Genomic DNA, 18,460 nt, shown 5'->3' with positions numbered 1-18,460 from the left:
CTTTGGAGGGATCAGCGTGTGGTGAAGAAGGTTATAAAAAGGTTAAACTTTAGAGTCTGAGACTATCACAGGCTTTGGTTGTCAGTTGAAGTTGTCATGTTTCCGGTAGCTTGTATGTCAGAAGAGGAAAAGGAGTATCTGTCTGATACATCGTCAAACATGGGGGAGCAAGCTAGTTAGGGTACAGCTGCTACGGGAAAATTTTGCAGTTTCAGGCTTCGCCATAGCCTGCAAAGAGGTATTATCATTACAGAGGTATACGTTATCTAAACACGGCCAGCCAACGCCGAAGTTTCATAGAATCATATTTTCGTTGTGTAAAAAAAAAACCATAGGTATAAACGCATAATCAATCCATTCCCGATACTCTTCCCCCTTCTCGCTTCATCGTGAAAAGCAAATCTCGGCCCTTTCCCTTTCAAGCCGGAGCGTAGTATTCCCTAATCACAGGCTCCTTCGCCGCGGCCGCAGGGGCCTGCATCTGCACAGGTGCAGCAGGCCAGTTCGGCGGCTGCGCAATCACCATGATCGGACGCTTGGCGGCCGTGTTGCGCCTGTGAGTCTGGATGCAGGCGTCGATGAAGAGGCCAAAGTTGATGGCGAACAGCATGCAGGTGATGACCGCGGAGCCGACAATCTTGCCCTTAGGAGCAGGATCCCGAGGCGCACAGTCGTACGAGGATACGTGGCCCTCGCCGTCGGTGGTGGTGAAGCTGCATTCTTCGTCGTCATCGTAGCCGCGGTACAGAGCGACATATGTGCAGAGCATGCCGCCAGTGATGCTGGCAATCATCCAGATGATGAGACAGACGCCGACGTGGGCGCCGGGGTGGATGCCCCTCTTGAATTTCCGGACTGCTCTGGTGATGACCTCGGCCAAACTCCAAATTGTGGCAAGGGCAGACTGTATCAAAGTGTAAGTCAGTTTGTTTTCAATGGGATTTCTTGAAGAAAAGAGGGTAAAAACATACAGCAGGCAACGCAGCAATAGCAACGCTAATGTCGCTTCCTCCGATAGACGACAGGGAAAGACCCAAGCCAATAATACCCAAAAGAAGGGCAGTACCAAAGAATCCCAGTCTGGTGAACTCGGCGCGTTTGCTCGTCTCAAGCGGAGGGGGTGCAATGGTCTGCTGCTGGCCTGGATAAGGCTGGTAATACGGCTGGAAACCCGCCGCAATCATTTCTTCAGGAAGGTTGTTCTGCTGGGCCGCCCTCTCGGCCATTGGAGTCTGCTGAGAAGCCATGGTGAAGATTGTCTTTGGTTTGAGTAAAATAAATTGGCGAATGTGTTGTCTCGTTGTGATTTCTTAGAAAAGGCTGTGTAAATCGCAATATTGGTTGAGAGATTAAGCGCGCAAAACGAATGTCTTCAAAAACGACTGGCTGTGACCAAAAACGGCGCACAAAAAAAAGAACGAGTGTATATAACACAGCCTGGGGGCTGCGAAATTTGCGCTGCTTCAAAAACGAACGACGTAGCGAGTGACTCAAGAGTAAAGAAAATTCCTTCAGACTCAGGTGAGGGCTGGCAGCCAGGCTAATAAATAGCACAGACGCTGGTGGTTTGCCGCATGTACGCATCGCGGCAGGGGAAATTAGCCAAGGCCCCCATGTGTATCATTCTGCTGGTGCTAGCGACGAGCCCACGACAATAGTGGCGAGGAGGATCCACATCCATGATCCAACGGTTCCTTGCGTGCGGCCTGGCTCTACCGCAGCCTACCGATATGCGGCTAGGAAATGGAGTCGTCGCCTAGGAGAAGAAAAAACTGGATGGGCGGCATCGTCAGGCTGTCAGAGCTGAAGACGAAGCAAATCTCTTCTTTGCCGCAGCTGCGATCCTCGGCGCGGCTATGGCCGAACCGCGAGGATCGCGAGTCCCAAGCGGGTGGGTTCGCCGGGACTCGAGGCACAGCACAGCCTCGCAGTCTGGATTTTTATTTCCATGCCGCTGCCGCTTTTTATCCCCGGAGGGCGCCTAAAACTGTAAGTCTGTTGCAGTCACAAGGTAGATAGATACGTGTATCTCGAGCATCGTGATCCGAACCAGTTTCTCGGCTCTAAAATATTTCTTTCATATTCGCATATATGCTCCATTTATTGTATCGTGTCTTATTCCCGCTGTAGTACCACCATCAGACCCATTATACCCAACATGGCGGTTTTCAGCCATGGGTATTCTGAGAGGAGAATTGTCACATAGCCCACAAACGGCACGTATGCTACTACGCTGCCGATGATGTCGCTGCGCTCCAAGTAGTCTTGCCCTCTGGCGTACCTGCGCCGGGGAATCACAGTCAGTAACCACAAATCGAAGAGATTACAGTTTGTAGGGTGAGATAGAAGGGGCCACTCACAGTTCGGTATCATCGGCAACATTGTTGTCTCCTTTTGTTAACAGCCGCGCCTTGTCCCTGCGAAAAGCGTAAACAAACATGTAACAATATGTCGAACCAGCCTTTCACCTACCCGTGGCCAAATTTCCGTACGACGCGGTGAACAATTGGAATATCTTTATCCTTTACATTATAGACGACAATATCACCAACTGAGGTTTCGGTAAATAGCTCGCGGTTCCATAGGAGGAGCAGGTCGCCTCGTTGAAAGGCCGGTTCCATGGAACCACTGAGGACAACGACGATCGGAGAGGGAGAATCGGCGACGATGGAGAGACCTTTCCACATCTATAAAGTACAAATAAAAGTCAGCTTCATATTTCTCTGTCTCGTTGTCACAATGCGCCGCCTGAAATGGATATGCGGCAGCAGAGTCGCAACCCACCATGAATGCCGTGGACAGCACCAGACCAAAGTTCATGATCTGCGCGGCGATATTCCGCGGGTTCTGGAGGCCTGAAAACATGTTGGGTCCTCTATTTCGAAATTACAGCCGCAATTGTGAAAGTGCTGGGTATATTGCAGTGCTGAATTGGCAACGGATTTGGTGTTGAACTGGCCAAATCGCACATGGAAATTGAAGCCACGCGAGCTCTAACACGATCTGGACATGGTGGCTCTCAGAAGGCGCACGGGCCAATTAGCGCTTTCGACTCGGCGATCGGCCCCGCTCAAGCTTTCAGGTCGCATCGGTACGTACCGCGGGCAGCTTCTCAAGGTTTTGGGGATGGCAGAAGCTCGATCTGCGGGGGTTGATGTCATTGCCATGGACGCCATCAAAGGAAGATGTCATCGCTGGTAATGGAGAGTCTGTGCTGGACCGTGGTATTAATACGCCATGCCCTGCTCTCTGCTGCTCTTTGCCACTATCATTATCTGAAATAAACCTAACTACCTTAGCTGTGCCATTGTCACATAAAGTCATTCACGAATTACCACATTACCCTACAATCAGGTGTAGACATCATTCGAAATGGAGAACCCCGGCGGTAACAGCAGCAACAACAATCCCGAGCAGCAGACCGGCCTCATGGGTGGCCATGCCCAGTACCTCAAGGGCGTCGGAGAGGTGGGTGTTCATAGCTTCCGTTAAACCCAATGCTCGTCACATCGTGCTAACATGGCTTTTACAGGCGGCTGTTGGAAGTATCAGCGGCTCCAAAGCATGGACCGACTCGGGAGTCCACGACAAGGAAGCCGGTCTTGCCGCAATGAAGAAGGCGGGCGAACAGCGAGATCCCAACCAGGGCTACGGCCGAGCGGAGGAGTGGGCGGGCAAGTTGACCGGCTGCGAGGGAATGCAGAAGGAGGGCTTCGAAAGTGCTCATCAGAGGAAAGACTGAGGCGATTCATCTGCTGTTGTCTGGAGCGCCCGGATGCGGCGCCATTCATGTATAACACTGTAAAATACAAAGAATTAATAAGAACAAACCAAAATTGAGCACTCTTGGCTGGAATCTCCTTCCTCATTTTGGTCGACAGGGCATGCCGCAGGAGTGGTTGGACCTTCTGCATTCTGGATTCTGCCACAGCTCTCTTTCCCAATGGGCACATGCCTTAGATACTTCAAATGCCGTTGCCGTGTTTACAGCTTCGACAATACACATACATCGTCTTCCTCTTTTTGCTGCCCAGAAGCCCTATCACATACATCACTCCGCATCCATCTCGTTAGTCCCACGATTCATCGAGACGGAAAGCCATTCGCTGGAGCATTTCTACAATTTATAATTTGTCCTCTTTGCCTGGCACATCATTTGCTCTGGCTGTCAGACAACGCAATCAACAATGGAGTCAGCGCCTCTACTCGTCGACAGGGATCGCTCAGGCGTTCTACAGGACCATGTGAGTGCACCTTTCCGTCAAACATTGCTGAATGGAATATTGATCAGGCCCTGTCGATATGTGTAGCCTGTATTCCTCCGCGCCAGCCATTCTCCCTGGTACTGGATCCCGCAAAACGCGCTCGTCTTCTTCCGTGGCCTCATCCTTGCCTACCTGATTGCCACCGGCTGCATGATTCTGAACTTTGAGCTGACTGATTCGACTCTAACCAATGCTCGACTTTGGTTCGACTTTGCCATCATCAGCTATGTCATGGTTTTTATTTACCACTTCATGACGTTTGTAGGTTGACACGAAGAGTGCTTTTGTGTCGAATAGCGCAGATGGATGGCTAACATGTCTCGGGCACACAGTGCTGGACTTTCACCCATTTGTATTTTCCTGATCGGGATGAAGTAGATGGAAGTTTTGAGTGGCTCATCATCAACTTCATGTCTTTGCCCCGAAACCTGGCCAGCCTGCGCAAGCAATTTTACTTTTCTCTGTATTACACGACTACGGTCGTCTTTGCCTTTATGAATACAGTAATCTACTGGTTCATTACACGACCGCACAAGTTTTCGACGGCACCGGGCAGCGATCCTAATCCTGACGACGGGTCAAGCGACGAAGAGCTTTGGTCTGGAGGAAAAGTTCGAGCTTCAGCTGAACCATGTGAGCAAACATGTATGGCCACTGACAAAAGTGAGCTGCTTGCTGACATCTGACCAGTCAGTGACATTTTTGGCAAAGGGTGGTTCGCGACCTATTGCATTCTCAACTTGTTTTTGGTCGTGTCAGTTATCATGGTCATTGAGATATTCTGGCTCAACAGTATCAAACGGCCATTTGTGAGTTGAATCACGCGAGAAATGACATGCTTCCAAACTGACAATTCCATAGTCCGCCGGCGCTCACATCTTTAGTCTCCTCGTATTCGCTGGTCTCTTCCTCGGCTGGGCCGCCATCGGACATGCAGCCACAAACGTGTACTCGTTCTTCTGGCTCGACGAGGCCCAGGTTGGCTCCCAAGAAGCGGTGGTGGCATACTGCATCGGCTTTGTGCTTCTGGCTCCCATCTGTAAGGGCCTTGGCACCTACCGCGTTGAGTGCGTGTTTGTCGACGGCTAACCATGGCTACAGGTTTCGTCTTCATGCAGGGCTTCATTGGCCTCCGAGAGTCTTTCACTCGACCCCGCGTCATTCTACAAGAAGCCCCGCTAGGGGCCTAGATGCAATACGCAATGGAGGGGTAAGGATGGTGACTCCTTGAGTCGACCTGGATCGGAGGGTGCTTGTGGGCGAGTGACGCATCAAGGGACCAGACCGCAGACCGATATCCTATGAAAAAGGCGCAACTGATGAGCTGTCAAAGTGGGGAGAGCAGTTTTGGAACATTGATTAAACCTAGAACCATTTTTAGAACCGATCCCGTTCCTGACTAGAACAATCCGCAACCTCTAATTTGCCTATAACAGTTCTGTCCCATATTTGTGATGTTGAAACGGCCCACTGGAGAATGCTGGGTGTGCCTGTACACGTTGACACGCCCAGATCGTCTGATCATATGATTTCCCTGTAGTTTTGATATTCCCCGCCAACATGTACGTCAAGATTGATGCTGCTTGGATGCGTGGCGCACGGCGTTTGGATCGCTGGCATCGCAGGGGACGAAACGTTGCCCTGGGCGAGTAAAAAGCTGAGGCTGCGCGAAGTCGAGGCGCTTCAAGGCACTTCAACCCCTCCATGGAACACGTCACAGGTACATGGCCCCTACGTCTTTGAATGAGGGGTTGGCGGCCACCACGTAGTAGAGGTACCTTCCAGGAGGGAGGCCTCGTCTGGAGCCCCGTCAATAGAGTGCACGCCATTACAGACTGACAGCAGGCATGAAAAAGAAACAGAGGCCATTTTGGCATATCATCCACTTACACTACCGCACAATACAGCTAAAAAGAGCAAAAAAAGTTCGAAGCTGGCGGTATCTTCTCTCCCGCCGGGAATTGAACCCGGGTCTCAAGCGTGACAAGCTTGCATACTGACCACTATACTACGGAAGATGTAACAGTCTGTTAGACTGTTGTAGTGGGTCGCTTCGATGGAGGGAGCTGTTGCTATTGTGCCATAACAAGGCTTGCTGCAATTGTAAAGCAACAGGCACGGTATGATAAGGGTCAGTAGCACTGTATGCGTCACTGACGAGATGGAAGTAAACAGCCATAGAGTGCCGAGAGTAGGAGAGACGAATGAGGGTGGCTCGGATTGATTGATGACTGAATCTCCTCTTCTCAAGTTGAAGTACCTTGGGTAATTGTGGCAGTATGCCCTGAGATATGCCTGGGGTCGAGGTACTGGTATTCATTTGTAAGTCCAGATGCAGGGAGCGCATCCTTGACCGAGACACGTCTCCGATTCGGCGTGCTCTTGTTCACGACACTTGGTGCCCGGTGATTTGTCTCATTGTCTTATTCAGCGTCCTGCCATCCCACGCCCAGCTGCCCTCCTTTCTTTATCTCTCTTCTATTTTTGACTGCTGCGTGACGAGAGGGGCAAATGCACCGCTTGGCCCTCCAATTGGCTGCGTGGCCTGCATGTCCCCCAAATCAAGGCTCGCAGCCAGTCATCTGGCCAGCCCTGCCACTCGGTGATGTCGACCTGCATGGGCCAGCGCCAAGTGTCCGCAACCCGCGCGCCGGTATCCTTTGCATGGCGTCCCAAGTACTGGGTACCTGCCGTGCCGCGGGCTGCCGCCGTGGCTGAGACACCCATTCTCGCCGTCAGATTCACGGTCAATCGGTACCTGTCTGGAGGAGGTACATATAGTGGAGTCCGGCTTCTTAATCGTCTCTTTCTCCTCTTCTTCCTTTCTTTCTTTTCCTTCCCCACACGCAAGCCAGATAGGGTCGCAAAGCTCCTCGCGAAGAGAGCATCTTCTTCTACTTTGGTGTATAAGAAGGTGGTCTTTTCGCGCCCCGGACCCGACAATTTTTTTTTACTCATTGCGCGTCATTCACTCATTTTTCATTAAACTCATTTTTTCTTGTAAAAGAAGGCATATTTTCTCTCCATCCTTCGCTCGCTCCTTTACTTCGTCGCTCTCTTATTAGTCAAGATATATACGTGTGAGAGCGCTTCTGTCTTATGCATCAACATCACCACCACCGCCACCAAGACGCCTCGTTCTTTAGCCACTTCAAGTTTATCCCCGCCAATATGTTCAAGCGCGCGTTCCGGTCGCAGGACCAGCCCCAGAGCCAGAACCGCGTCGACAAGGCGGCCCGGCTGAAGAAGTCGGGAGGCTCCTCCGCAAAGGAGCACGTCAAGGCGAAGGTGTCCAAGCTGCAGATCTCTCACATAGAGCACGAAGCGGCACGCGCCCAGCCCATCAACATCACTCCCTCGCCGATTGTCACCCTCACTATTGGCCGTGAGGGACGGCTCTTTGCCGCGCACGAGGATGTCCTCAGCCAGTCGCCCTTTTTCGAGGCGGCGTGCAAGCGGGAATCCTTGGATGTCATGAACAAGAGAATCTCCCTCCCTGACGAGGAGCCCGAGATCTTTTCTGCCGTCCTCGAGTATCTCTACAAGGGCGATTACTATCCCCGCCTGGTGCACAACCGGCACCGCAACTCGTGGGAGCTCGAGGACCGCATGAGGACTCCTCAGAAGCCCTCGCCAAACCCTGATATCGGGGGCGGCCACGCAGGCACGGCGTCCGATGCGGCCGTCTACCTCTCCAGCATTGGGGCCGAGATCCTGCGCGACACCGTCATCTACTGTGCCGCAGAAAAGTATGGCCTCGAGGAGCTGAAGCGTCTGGCCCTCCGCAAGCAGGGGCTGCAGGCCGGCATCGATGTCGGCACAATCCTGCGGTCTGCCCAGTACGCCTACGCCAACACGCCGGACTCGGACAGTCGCCTGCGCGCCCATTACCTGGCCCTGATTATTCGCTGCCGCAAGACGTTTAAGCGCAGCGGCACGATGCAGGCCGAGATGGAGGCGGGTGGCAGCAAGCTGTTCTTTGACCTTTTCGTCGCCATGTGCAATCATCTGGACGACGTCATTGATGTTACCAATGGCCGCACTCCAAAGACTGTATGATGAAGCGACGGTGATGAGAATGGCGGAAGCCTTCGGTGACCCGGCTGAGCGCAGTGCCGTTGGGGCAGCGAAGGATGGAATTTTTTTTTTAAAAAGAAAAAATTGAAAAAAGCTTCAAAATCGAGAAAGCGGATCAATAGACTTCTTAGCAAGCATTGTCGACATTTTTCTTGCAAGGAGTTGGCAGCTTTGGTTTATGTGCCATGTTGCATTGATCGCTGTCTTCTTGCACTTTTAGCCCGTTTGGACGTTCTGTTGAGTGCGAATTATGGGAGGCGTCTATTTACATGGGACCGCTGTTCCTTTTTTCTTGTATACGGACTGCTATTGCATGGAGTGTGTGCATTTTTTTTCACATTGCTTTTGCTTAACTTCAAGTCTCAACTCAAAGAACTGCTTTTTTCTTACTACGGCGCTGCATTGCGTCCTCTTTGGTGTGCTTTATAAGATCAGGGGCTTCTTTTATAGAAACATCCTGCACTATTAAGAGGACGGAAAAAAAGTATAAAAAAAAGAGATGGAAAGCGACAGACAGCCCGGAAGGTTTTTTTTTTTTTTTCGAATGGGATTCTGCTCGAGGTTTTTCTTTCTATGGTTCAGCATTGCTGTTTCTTTCGGATGCAAATATTGGGAAATGGGATAAATTGGAAGAAAATACATTCACCTGGGACAAAGCATTTTCTCTCTCATGCTTTTATTCTCACTTTGAACAGGTCAAGTATTAGAAGGTTCATTTTTTCGGGACAAGATTGGAAAACAGAGCGCATGGTTCTGAAACTTTATGTTCTTCCCTTTCTTTCTTACTTCTTACTTTTCTTCATCTTTCTGTTTTGACGAAGGACATGAGAAACGCTGCATAGCCCTGGGGGCGTTGAAGCAAGCCAAATGGAACAAAAAAAAAAGAGAAAATCTAATTCTATAGGGTCGCTAGCGGTCCTCCCTGACTTTTGGATTCCGCGGTCAGGGTTGAGGTTAATGAGACAATTTTGCACCTCATGCTTTTGTGTCGGTTGCTTTCGTGAATGTGATTGTGAATCTGAATGACTTTGTGTTGAGTGTACTGCAAGTATTGGCTTCTAAATTACAACGATCTTGTGAAGCTTAGGCTGTATCCCACTTGACCTCAAAGTCCTGAAACTTCACCTCCAGCTCATCCTCAGTATCCTTCGTCGGTCTCGCCACCAAAGCACCAATCTCCAACTCCCAGCCCTTGCCACCATCCTCCCCATACGGCCAGCAAATCTCCCTCATCGGCACTTTAGTCTCGCCATCCACGCGATACACCCAGAGGCACGAACCGTCATGAGCATCCAGCCTCTCGACCAGGATGGTGACTGCTTTGCGGCCGGCCTTGATGTCCTCGGCGGAGGAGGCGTTGGCGACGCTCCAGTCGGCCCAGTTGTCGCAGCAGACAGTGGAGAGGCGGGATTGGCCGTCGAAGAGCTCGACGCCGGTTTTAATCCATTTGCGCGGGGTGGAGGGTGAGGAAGGTTTGGTGAGGAGGAGGAGGAGGCCGGCTTGGTCGAATTGGTGGGTGTAGGTTGTGGTGAAGGTGAGGGAGGCGGATTGGAATTGGGAAAAGGGGTTTTTGGCGAGGGAGTGGTAGGGGGCTGTGTTGGAGTTAGTAAGTGATATTGACTTGTACGAATAGCTGTTGAGAGGTGGCAGATGAATGAGAAGTAAGGAGTTGGATGTGAGTTATTAGGTAGTATAGGATGTGGAGAGAGAGAGGCTAACCAGTGAAGACGTCGTGAGAAGGGGGCTTCTTCCAGACATCGGTATTTGCCGGGGAAGAAAAGGTGAAGCTGGATCCTGTAGCAGCCATTGTTACAATTATTATTTGAGTTAGAGATATTACGATTGAATATGATGAGTGAAGCTAGGTAGTCGATGAACTTGTTGTCTAAGAGCGAGATGGACTACTTGTTCTTATACTAGAGCTGGTGGAGACGCATCGAATCAACTACCCTTCCAGAAAACGAAGGAATCGGAGAATTTACTAATGAGACACATACATCAGACCATGATAAACGTCTTATTTCACCGGTCTACGCTGCTGCCTTTTCTACCCCGTAATAGCTAACCGGTATTGCTCTTAAAGTGTCCAGATCGGCTGGTCCCGTTGGTATAAGTTCGGGGAAATGGGTATTGTAAAGCGGGGGAATTGAAGCTACTAAGAGGTACGAATCACAAGCCGGGGAGTGTCGGGATGTCTTTGTGATGCTTATGCCAAGGTAATCCTTGGATCAATCCTATTTTGAGATTTTCTTTTTCGTCTTGGGTTGCACAGCCTCGGACTATACAGTTTAGGTAAATATTTACGCTGGGAGCTGATGAAAACAAACGGTCTGGATAGAGTGTGACGCATACGGCGATGGGAAAAAGCATATTGGTGCAGCGGCATGGCAACATGGTGTAAAGGTTTAGCCGAAGTTTAAGCCGGCGGACCGACCAAACTCTCAAACAACGCAAATCAGAACCAGAGGACGATTCGGTTCATTTTTTCTCATTTTCATCTGCAAAGAAGCGCTGCAGATTACTTCTCCCGACAAAACCAGCTGAGAACTGACTCCCGTGCAAATCACAGACATCCAGCAGCACGTATCTCGACTTCGCAGCATCTCGAAAAAAATTCCTGAAGCAGCCAGATTCGAACCGACGCCTGTCGTGCCCACTGCCGCGAGAAACTTTTTTTGCTGTGAAGCTGCTTTTTTTCGTGACTCCCCACTCGGCCATTCGGTGGTCCACCAGGACTGGCAGCCTGCGAGTTTGTTTCCGCCCCGCCCATTTTTCTTCTTCCTCGTCATTTCTTCTTCTGCCCACCAGAGCGTGCTGTAAAGTGCGTGCGTCGTCGTCGCGCTTATCGAAATTTTTCTTTGAGATTAGAGAAGCACTTCTAGTTTTTCTTTGTTTCTTTAGAGACGAAGAGTTCTACAAGACTTTGAAAGAGATAAACCAGGACTTGAGGCGATAACAGATTCCCAACCAAGAAACTTTGCGCAGGAAGAAAAAGAGCGACAAACTGCGTACAGACAGAGCCCGGATTTTTTTCTTCTCTTATCGATTCTCACTGCTCACTTACATCCTCATCGCATCTGCTCCATCCATCACACATGCAACTTTCAACACCATAACAGAATCTCAACATGTCGTTTCTCACACCACCGCCGACAAAACGGCCAAGTCAAGGCCCCGGCCCTGCAAAACCTCGCTTTGCCAGACCAAATCCTGTCCGGGCCCTCCGCGAGCGTGAGGAACGCCGCCATGCCGCCGCAGCAGCAGCCCGACTTTCATCATCCCAGAGACCAGGGGTCGTCACTCCAGCTCACCAGCAGTGCGCCAACAAGGCCTGTCCGAAGCCCAACGTTATCGACGGCACCTGTCAGACGTGCGGTCGTGTCGCTGATGACAGCAACATTGTGTCTGAGGTGCAGTTCGGCGAGACGTCGTCTGGTGCTGCCATGGTGCAGGGAACGTTTGTAGGCGCTGATCAGGCCGGTGTCAGGGGCATGGGCCCTGCTTTCAGGAGAGTTGGTGGAAGCGAGGACAGAGAAAAGAGCATCCGGGAAGCTCGAGGTCTGATGCAGGGTTACGCTCAACAGCTCAACATTAGCGACAGCCTCGTTACTGCGGGAACGCAAGTCTTCAAGCTTGCATCTGGCGCCAACTTTATCCAGGGACGCACGCTGGCGAGTGTTGCGGCCGTCTGCCTTTATGCTGCTTGCCGTGCTGAGCCGCCTTGTAAAGTCATGCTGATCGATCTGGCTGATTTGGTGCAGCTCAATGTGTTCAAGCTGGGACGAATCTTCAAAAAGCTGAATGAAGTGGTGCCGATCGGAGCTGATGGACTCATTCCGGTATATCCTGAGGACCTCATCTGGCGATTCGCCACCAAGATGGAGTTTCGTCAAGACACGGCCAAAGTCGCTGAGGATGCGGTCCGGCTGGTCAAGCGGATGAGCAGAGATTGGATGGTCATGGGCCGACGACCTTCGGGCATTTGCGGTGCCTGTTTGCTGATGGCTGCACGTATGCACAACTTCCGACGGACCGTTCGCGAAGTCGTCTACATCGTCAAAGTCACAAATCATACCATCCAGAACCGACTGCAAGAGTTCAACAACACAGAATCAAGTCGCATGTCGGTGGAGGATTTCTTGAAACAGGACTTTTTGGAGAGTTCTCATGATCCTCCCTCATTCTACCGGAAGTCGGATGAATATAGAAAGAGGGCGGAAGAGATCTCACGGAAGCGGAAACGTGCCATCACTGTCGAAGATACCGAGCAACCAGTCATAGAGCATGCACCAGTTCGACGACATATCGAAGGGGGGGCGGATCTTTCCAAGGCGCCCGAAGTCAACTATCGCCGTGATGCTGATGGATTCATCATTCCTCCTTTACCTTCGCAGATTCCCCAGGGAAGCATTAGTCTCAACCCACAAAAGAAGGAGAACGAAGACGAAGTAGAAGGTCTTGAAGGCCTTGCCGAAGAATTTGGAGATGCTCTGGATGAGGAGGAGGCGGCGGATCAAGATGCCTCAAAAGGGGGCAAAGGTAAACGCGCCAAGCCTCAGCTTCCCATTAACGAAGAATGGGAACAGGACGAACAGGACCTTGAAGGTGTGATTGAGGAGATTTTTAACGACCCGCTTACCTACGAACATGCTCTCGCATACTCAAATGCCGAGCAACGAGCCCGAATCCACTCCGTCTGGGCTCGCCAACAGCAACCACAAAAGGAGGTGTCTATGGCGGCTGACGTTACCGAAGATGAATTCGCTGATGACCCCGAAGTTATCAACTGCCTATTATCGCCTGAAGAGGCACGTATCAAAGAGATTATCTGGGTGAACCAGAACAAGGACTGGCTGAGGAAGCACCAAGAAAAGGTCTTCCGACGAAAGATGGAAGCTGAGCGCCCCAAGCAGACACGCAAGAGGAGAAAGCGTGCCAGGATGGGAGAGGGCCAGACTAGCCCTGCCAGTTCCGCGGCAGAAGCAGCCATCGGCGTGGCCAAGGATCGAGCTTGGTCCAAGAGGATCAACTACGATGCTATCCGCAGCATTTTCGACATGCCAAATGCTGGGCTTGGGTCTACAGCCACCAGCCGAAAGACCAGTGTGGCGGGTAGTGCTTTCGGTGCTGATGACGAGGGAAGCGAGGCTCCAGATGAGAGCGTCGCTGGCGATGAGGAGCATCATGAAGAGCACGAGGAGCATGAGCATGAAGAAGAATATGAGGAGCCGGAGGAGTTTGGCGAGGGTGAGGAATTTGGAGGAGGTGGAGGTGAATTTGAAGGTGGATATGATGAAGATGATCCTGATATGGACAATGAATACGGACTGGAGGAGGATTAAATATGCATCTTGCTTGAAGGGATCAAGATTACCCTCGAAGCATTTGGCGTTTGGGATCTGCTATGTATATTGGCAGTGAATTTTTGGTCGACATATATCAAGTGCTGGAATGAACGGCTACAGGGCTGGAGTATATAGGCTTTTATTAATGTAGTATAATAACCTTTGTCATAATACATCCATTATCATTATATCATTATCGTACAAGTGCATCAATCATTACTATATCCAATTCCATCATTGCGACGCTCACACAATGATCTTAATCCCCAGCTCAGTTTCACATTTCCTAATGCTCTCAACCTCCATAGCCTTGTACAATTCATCCGAGCTACTCAATTTCGCTCCTAGCGCTTCTTCCATCCCAGCCTCATTGGACAGCGCATTGACAGATGCGGACGAAGCCTGAGTCCCGAGATTGGATCGGAAAATGCCTGCGGCCGACAAGGGCAGGAAATCTTCATATGTGATTGGGGTAATGTCGACGATGCCCTGCAGGATGAGATGCTCTAATGTGAATGATGAGTCGTCATATATCTCTGGAAAATGTCTATTTGCAACGCTGTATGTAAAGTAGACGAGTTTCCGTGCTCGTAGTGTTTTCCAATCATCGGGGTATTTCTGAAACGCAACTTCGACTTGTCTATCCAGCTCTTCGGGTGTGCATTTCTGAGAACTTGATTCCGCAGCTGCCATCGCTTTATTCAATAACTCGTCGTATAATTGTCTCCCAGCAAGAGTCACTGCCGCGCCGCGCTCTTCGATTTCGCCAAACCGCGCTTTATGAGAGCCAGACACGAATTTTGACTGAGACCCCTGCGCGGTGAAGAACTGCACGGGCTCTTCAATAGCTAAGAAACTTGTCTGCCGGAGAAGAATAGGGCAGTTTCTCGCGGGAGGGCCTTCAATCCGGTCTTTTACTTTTAGACCCTGTGATTTCATCTTTTGCTGCGCGGCGGAGATGTCCAGCGTACGGGGCGTGAGGTGGTTGATATGCGCGCTACGGAAACATGCTATGTCTGCGAGGATCTGGTGTTCTCTTTTGAGAAGCTGGTAGTCTTCGTGTGAAGAGGCGGCGGTGCCGTGCCAGCGGAATGTTTCCATGGCTTGGATGACAAAGCGGGTGCCTTGGTCGATGGTGAGTCTGCCGTTTTGCTTGTCGGCGATGTCGAGGAGGGTGATGAGCTCTGCGGTGAAGATGTTGCGCTTGGAGAGTAGGTTCAAGGCCAGAGAGCGAGCTTTTTCGTCACGGATGAGTTCTGGACGAAGTAAAGAGGTGAATACCCGAAAGGGGTTCTTCTTTAAGGATGCGGTGCTGCGTGGACGGAAACACGTTGCGTGCATGGGTAGTCCCGCCGCAGCAAGATCGTAATATCCAACGGGGTACAAGCCAATAACAGCGAAAATGCGGCTCACGGTGCGTAGCTCGTAAGGAGTGCCGAGTCTGATTGCGCCGTGCCGTTCAATGTCTAATCTTGAAGAAGCGACGTTGCCGTGGCGCATGGCGAGCACGCGCGGGTCGAGGTCGGCGGTGCGGGTTGATGCGTTGACGGCGTTGACGATGTGGATGAGGTCGCCGTAGAGGGGGACTTCGGATTTGTACATGGAGGACATGGCGAGGGTGAAGGCGGTGCGGAGGGCGTCGGGGTCTGCGTAGGCATGATGTGAGGATGGGGTGGCTGTGAGTGTTGTTGTGAGGGTGGCGCTGGGAGCCATTGTGATGAACGGATGAACGGATGTAGGATATGATTAGTAGATGGTAATTCGAGAAGCAGTAAGACGATGATTATTATGTACAAGTATCTATGGTGGTGAGAATGAAGTTGAATTGGAATTATAGAAGAACGAGCAGATCTGACGGCCGCAGCAGCAGCAGCAGCGTGTTTATTATATGCTAGACATGGCATACAGAGTTCAGACCGCCGGTGTAAGACATCTTACACGCTGTCCCCATCACCGCAACAAAACAGGGGATTCTGTCGGCTGGTCTCGGTCCAGCACGTTGTTATCGCGTAAAAGATTACCGGCCGCCCATTCGTAGTTATTCGGAATCGCAACAAGTCCCGGAGGGTCCACCGATAGGGAGGAATGCGGCGGATGTTATCCGGGGACCATGGCTTCCTAAAAGGGTAGTTGGTTGGAGAAAATGGGGGGCTGTGATTGGGTGATTTGGAGAGCTTTATCAACGTGCGTCGCTGATATCAGATTAGCTTGGGGTATAGAGTCAGGTTCTAGATATCAAGCGGTAGGCCTCGAATTAAGGATAACAACATCTTGAGAGGTTCAAATCTTGGAGCATATACTTATTTAGATATATGACTTCGGAAGTCCAGCTATATTATTCAAGTTGGCTAAACTACCAGTATATAGCAAGATTAGCAATATATGTATACATGTAGCTACCCAACGAATCATACCTAGGTAGCTTACGACGAAGAATAACCACTTATCGTATATCGAATAGCTGGCTTTTATGCGTCACAAACTTTTATCACAGTGTCTTTTTCATTGAATGAAAAGTGCACAATACCTTTCATCGGACAAATCTCCCATTTTGCAGTATCCTGATCCCCAAACAGACCAGTGTCAGAGTCAAAGGCTGCATGGACATGTTTCAACGGAAGGCAGAGCGGTTCTTTCCCAGGGTATTCGATGGGCATGTAGCAAAATTTCGTTGGATGCTCGTAGCACCGGACAGCATCAAAGCCAAAGCGGCACTGGCCAAGTACTCGCTTGATGCCGTCTTCATACTCCAGCAAGATGCCGCTGCACCTCCCAGTATCTCGGTCCGAAAAGACTTGCGCGTAAACCACGCGTTCTAAAGACGCGTCAAAATGGAATGCGTCACAAACAAGATCCGGGATACGGGGTGCGATGCCAGAAACAGCCTTTCCTACCGTGTCAGTTCTAATAAATGAGACATGAGAGGGGTTTGAGATATTGTAAGTAAGTGTCAAGTGGCGGTCCTCAGACTGTGGCATTTCATACAAGGTTTCGGTGAATTCTGCCTGGGATGAGTACAGCACGGTGTGCGGCAGTCCGATGACATAGTTCCCAGACTTCATGGTTAACTAATCTTGTTAGCTTGACGGCGAATAAGGGCCGCCATGGTAAGGACCTTACGACGATTGAATAAGCGATAACTATAGGCAGCCTTTTATGACGAGGAATCATAGTAAGATCTCTTTTAACTCTTACCGTACCAATCGAAATCACCTTATCATTGGCTGATATTGGAATATAGATCCAAGCGGGGGAGACCGAGTGCTCACGCATGTACTGGAAGGCTTCAAGTGCCTGCGAGCCTTGTTTTGTATGCCCATGAATAGCGGATATTGTAGTCCATCTCATTAAGAAGGATATTCCAGTAGTTTTCCTTGGATCCAAATCAAGAGCTGCGAATCGTCTAGGTACGTATCGGCTAGGTAGGGATTTGTCGGAGGGTGTATAGTGTGCAGGTGGCGGAAGGGCATGCGGCGACGGGATGTTCCAGATCGGGATGTTTGCAGATGTCGGAACATGTAGACGGCTCATTCCGAGCTGAGAGATACGGCTTGGTTAGCCGGCATGTGAAGAGTGTAGAAGGGAGACTGACTTGGAATTCTATACCAACGCCCGATAGGCGTTCCACTGGTTCTACAATATATGCATGAGAAGAACGTGATGAGCCAGTGACATTTTCCCCATCTGGACTATCAGAAACCCTTTCAATGCTCTTGATCCCACGAGAATCAATGGTAAGCCGCATCCTTCGATCGATGATTTGGCCTTGTTTAGCCAAGATGGGAGAAGTGCCGCGAGACCACGACAGAACCTCACAAAGCGGGTAGGTAACGGCTTTTCCAGGCTCAGCTAAGCTTAGATATCGCGCAAGCTGGATGACTTTGCAGAATCGCAACAGAGTGTGGTTTGACTGCAAATGGCTGCCAATTAAACCAGCCACCTCTGGGAGTAAAGTCCTTTGAAAGCCAGCAGCGCTGCTGATCATATCTGTCGGGGCATAGAGGACAGGGTCGAGCATCAAGGACTGGGTGTCTCGCCACGGGTACATCCTAGTCCCTGCGATCCAGAGCCTTCGAAACTTATCCTGTGCACTGCATGTTTTGCCGAATAAACGAATGCAATCAAGGTGAACAGTTACGCTTTCATCGGTAGCGTTGCAAGGTCCATGTCTGCTTCCTTCTATGCAGAAATCAACTCCCTCAGGCATTGGCAGCTCCCTAACGGAGTAGTATCCCCCGGCATACCCATTATACCCTCGAACGGAGTTGTTATTGCAAAGCACTTGGTGTTGATGTTAGTATTTTTACACGGTGAGGACAGATGGAAGGCCATACGTGCCACGACGTGATCATCCCCGGAGAAAACAGTGTTACAAGCGCTACATTGCGGGTGAAGGTGTATGCACTCTCGGTCGTCGATATTGGAAGGTTTGGAGGAAGCCATTTGCAACTGATTGCTGTTTTAAACAAAAACAATGCTGAATGTTTAAGCCGTTGAGGGGTGCAGGCAACCACACGCATCGATGCTATCACGTGCTTTGTCCCTCTCACCAATCGGCCCTTGAGCTGCATCCAACACGAATCCTTCTGGCGCCTCAGCCTTCACGATGCAATACATGTATCAAGCAAGCGACAGTGCATACAGAGCTTCCTCATCCCAAGTAAACCCTGAAGCTGACTATTGGCAGCAGGATGCACCAGCAGCTGAGGAGTTTCACTTCAACGTACCTGCTAGCGTCTGCTTCATCAGCACACAGCCTTGTCACTGCGCACC

At 50.6% G+C, this 18,460-nt stretch overlaps 9 protein-coding genes across 9 annotated transcripts; 4 read left to right on the top strand and 5 right to left on the bottom strand.

Annotated features, from left to right (window-relative positions):
* Nucleotides 1–418: 418 nt before the first annotated feature.
* Nucleotides 419–1,247, bottom strand: TGAM01_v205206 (hypothetical protein; the record flags this gene model as incomplete). Its single annotated transcript, XM_018803404.1, has 2 exons — nucleotides 419–904; nucleotides 972–1,247. 2 exons carry the CDS (start codon nucleotides 1,245–1,247, stop codon nucleotides 419–421), a joined length of 762 nt encoding a protein of 253 aa, XP_018663442.1.
* A 2,125-nt stretch (nucleotides 1,248–3,372) lies between these two features.
* On the top strand, nucleotides 3,373–3,742 carry TGAM01_v205205 (hypothetical protein; the record flags this gene model as incomplete). Its single annotated transcript, XM_018803406.1, has 2 exons — nucleotides 3,373–3,468; nucleotides 3,533–3,742. 2 exons carry the CDS (start codon nucleotides 3,373–3,375, stop codon nucleotides 3,740–3,742), a joined length of 306 nt encoding a protein of 101 aa, XP_018663444.1.
* Nucleotides 3,743–4,187: 445 nt separating this feature from the next.
* Nucleotides 4,188–5,455, top strand: TGAM01_v205204 (hypothetical protein; the record flags this gene model as incomplete). Its single annotated transcript, XM_018803407.1, has 6 exons — nucleotides 4,188–4,244; nucleotides 4,311–4,526; nucleotides 4,598–4,898; nucleotides 4,956–5,074; nucleotides 5,127–5,304; nucleotides 5,367–5,455. The coding sequence occupies 6 exons, from the start codon at nucleotides 4,188–4,190 to the stop codon at nucleotides 5,453–5,455; spliced, it is 960 nt and encodes a 319-aa protein (XP_018663445.1).
* A 237-nt stretch (nucleotides 5,456–5,692) lies between these two features.
* Nucleotides 5,693–6,197, bottom strand: TGAM01_v205203 (hypothetical protein; the record flags this gene model as incomplete). The annotated part of the gene is made up of 2 exons (XM_024549595.1): nucleotides 5,693–6,064; nucleotides 6,156–6,197. Coding segments are annotated over 2 exons (414 nt in total), but the record flags the coding sequence as incomplete, so codon positions are not given.
* Nucleotides 6,198–7,436: 1,239 nt separating this feature from the next.
* TGAM01_v205202 (hypothetical protein) lies at nucleotides 7,437–8,324 on the top strand (the record flags this gene model as incomplete). The annotated part of the gene is made up of 1 exon (XM_018803408.1): nucleotides 7,437–8,324. One exon carries the CDS (start codon nucleotides 7,437–7,439, stop codon nucleotides 8,322–8,324), a length of 888 nt encoding a protein of 295 aa, XP_018663446.1.
* Nucleotides 8,325–9,425: 1,101 nt separating this feature from the next.
* Nucleotides 9,426–10,149, bottom strand: TGAM01_v205201 (hypothetical protein; the record flags this gene model as incomplete). Its single annotated transcript, XM_018803409.1, has 2 exons — nucleotides 9,426–9,934; nucleotides 10,062–10,149. 2 exons carry the CDS (start codon nucleotides 10,147–10,149, stop codon nucleotides 9,426–9,428), a joined length of 597 nt encoding a protein of 198 aa, XP_018663447.1.
* Nucleotides 10,150–11,470: 1,321 nt separating this feature from the next.
* On the top strand, nucleotides 11,471–13,684 carry TGAM01_v205200 (hypothetical protein; the record flags this gene model as incomplete). Its single annotated transcript, XM_018803410.2, has 1 exon — nucleotides 11,471–13,684. One exon carries the CDS (start codon nucleotides 11,471–11,473, stop codon nucleotides 13,682–13,684), a length of 2,214 nt encoding a protein of 737 aa, XP_018663448.2.
* A 249-nt stretch (nucleotides 13,685–13,933) lies between these two features.
* On the bottom strand, nucleotides 13,934–15,400 carry TGAM01_v205199 (hypothetical protein; the record flags this gene model as incomplete). The annotated part of the gene is made up of 1 exon (XM_018803411.1): nucleotides 13,934–15,400. One exon carries the CDS (start codon nucleotides 15,398–15,400, stop codon nucleotides 13,934–13,936), a length of 1,467 nt encoding a protein of 488 aa, XP_018663449.1.
* Nucleotides 15,401–17,105: 1,705 nt separating this feature from the next.
* On the bottom strand, nucleotides 17,106–18,130 carry TGAM01_v205198 (hypothetical protein; the record flags this gene model as incomplete). Its single annotated transcript, XM_024549594.1, has 2 exons — nucleotides 17,106–17,968; nucleotides 18,022–18,130. 2 exons carry the CDS (start codon nucleotides 18,128–18,130, stop codon nucleotides 17,106–17,108), a joined length of 972 nt encoding a protein of 323 aa, XP_024405627.1.
* Nucleotides 18,131–18,460: the final 330 nt, after the last annotated feature.

Source organism: Trichoderma gamsii (assembly GCF_001481775.2).
Source record: "Trichoderma gamsii strain T6085 chromosome Unknown Scaffold_16.2, whole genome shotgun sequence".
NCBI classification, from domain to species: Eukaryota; Fungi; Ascomycota; class Sordariomycetes; order Hypocreales; family Hypocreaceae; genus Trichoderma; species Trichoderma gamsii.
This window is presented reverse-complemented; position numbering and strand designations above follow the sequence as displayed.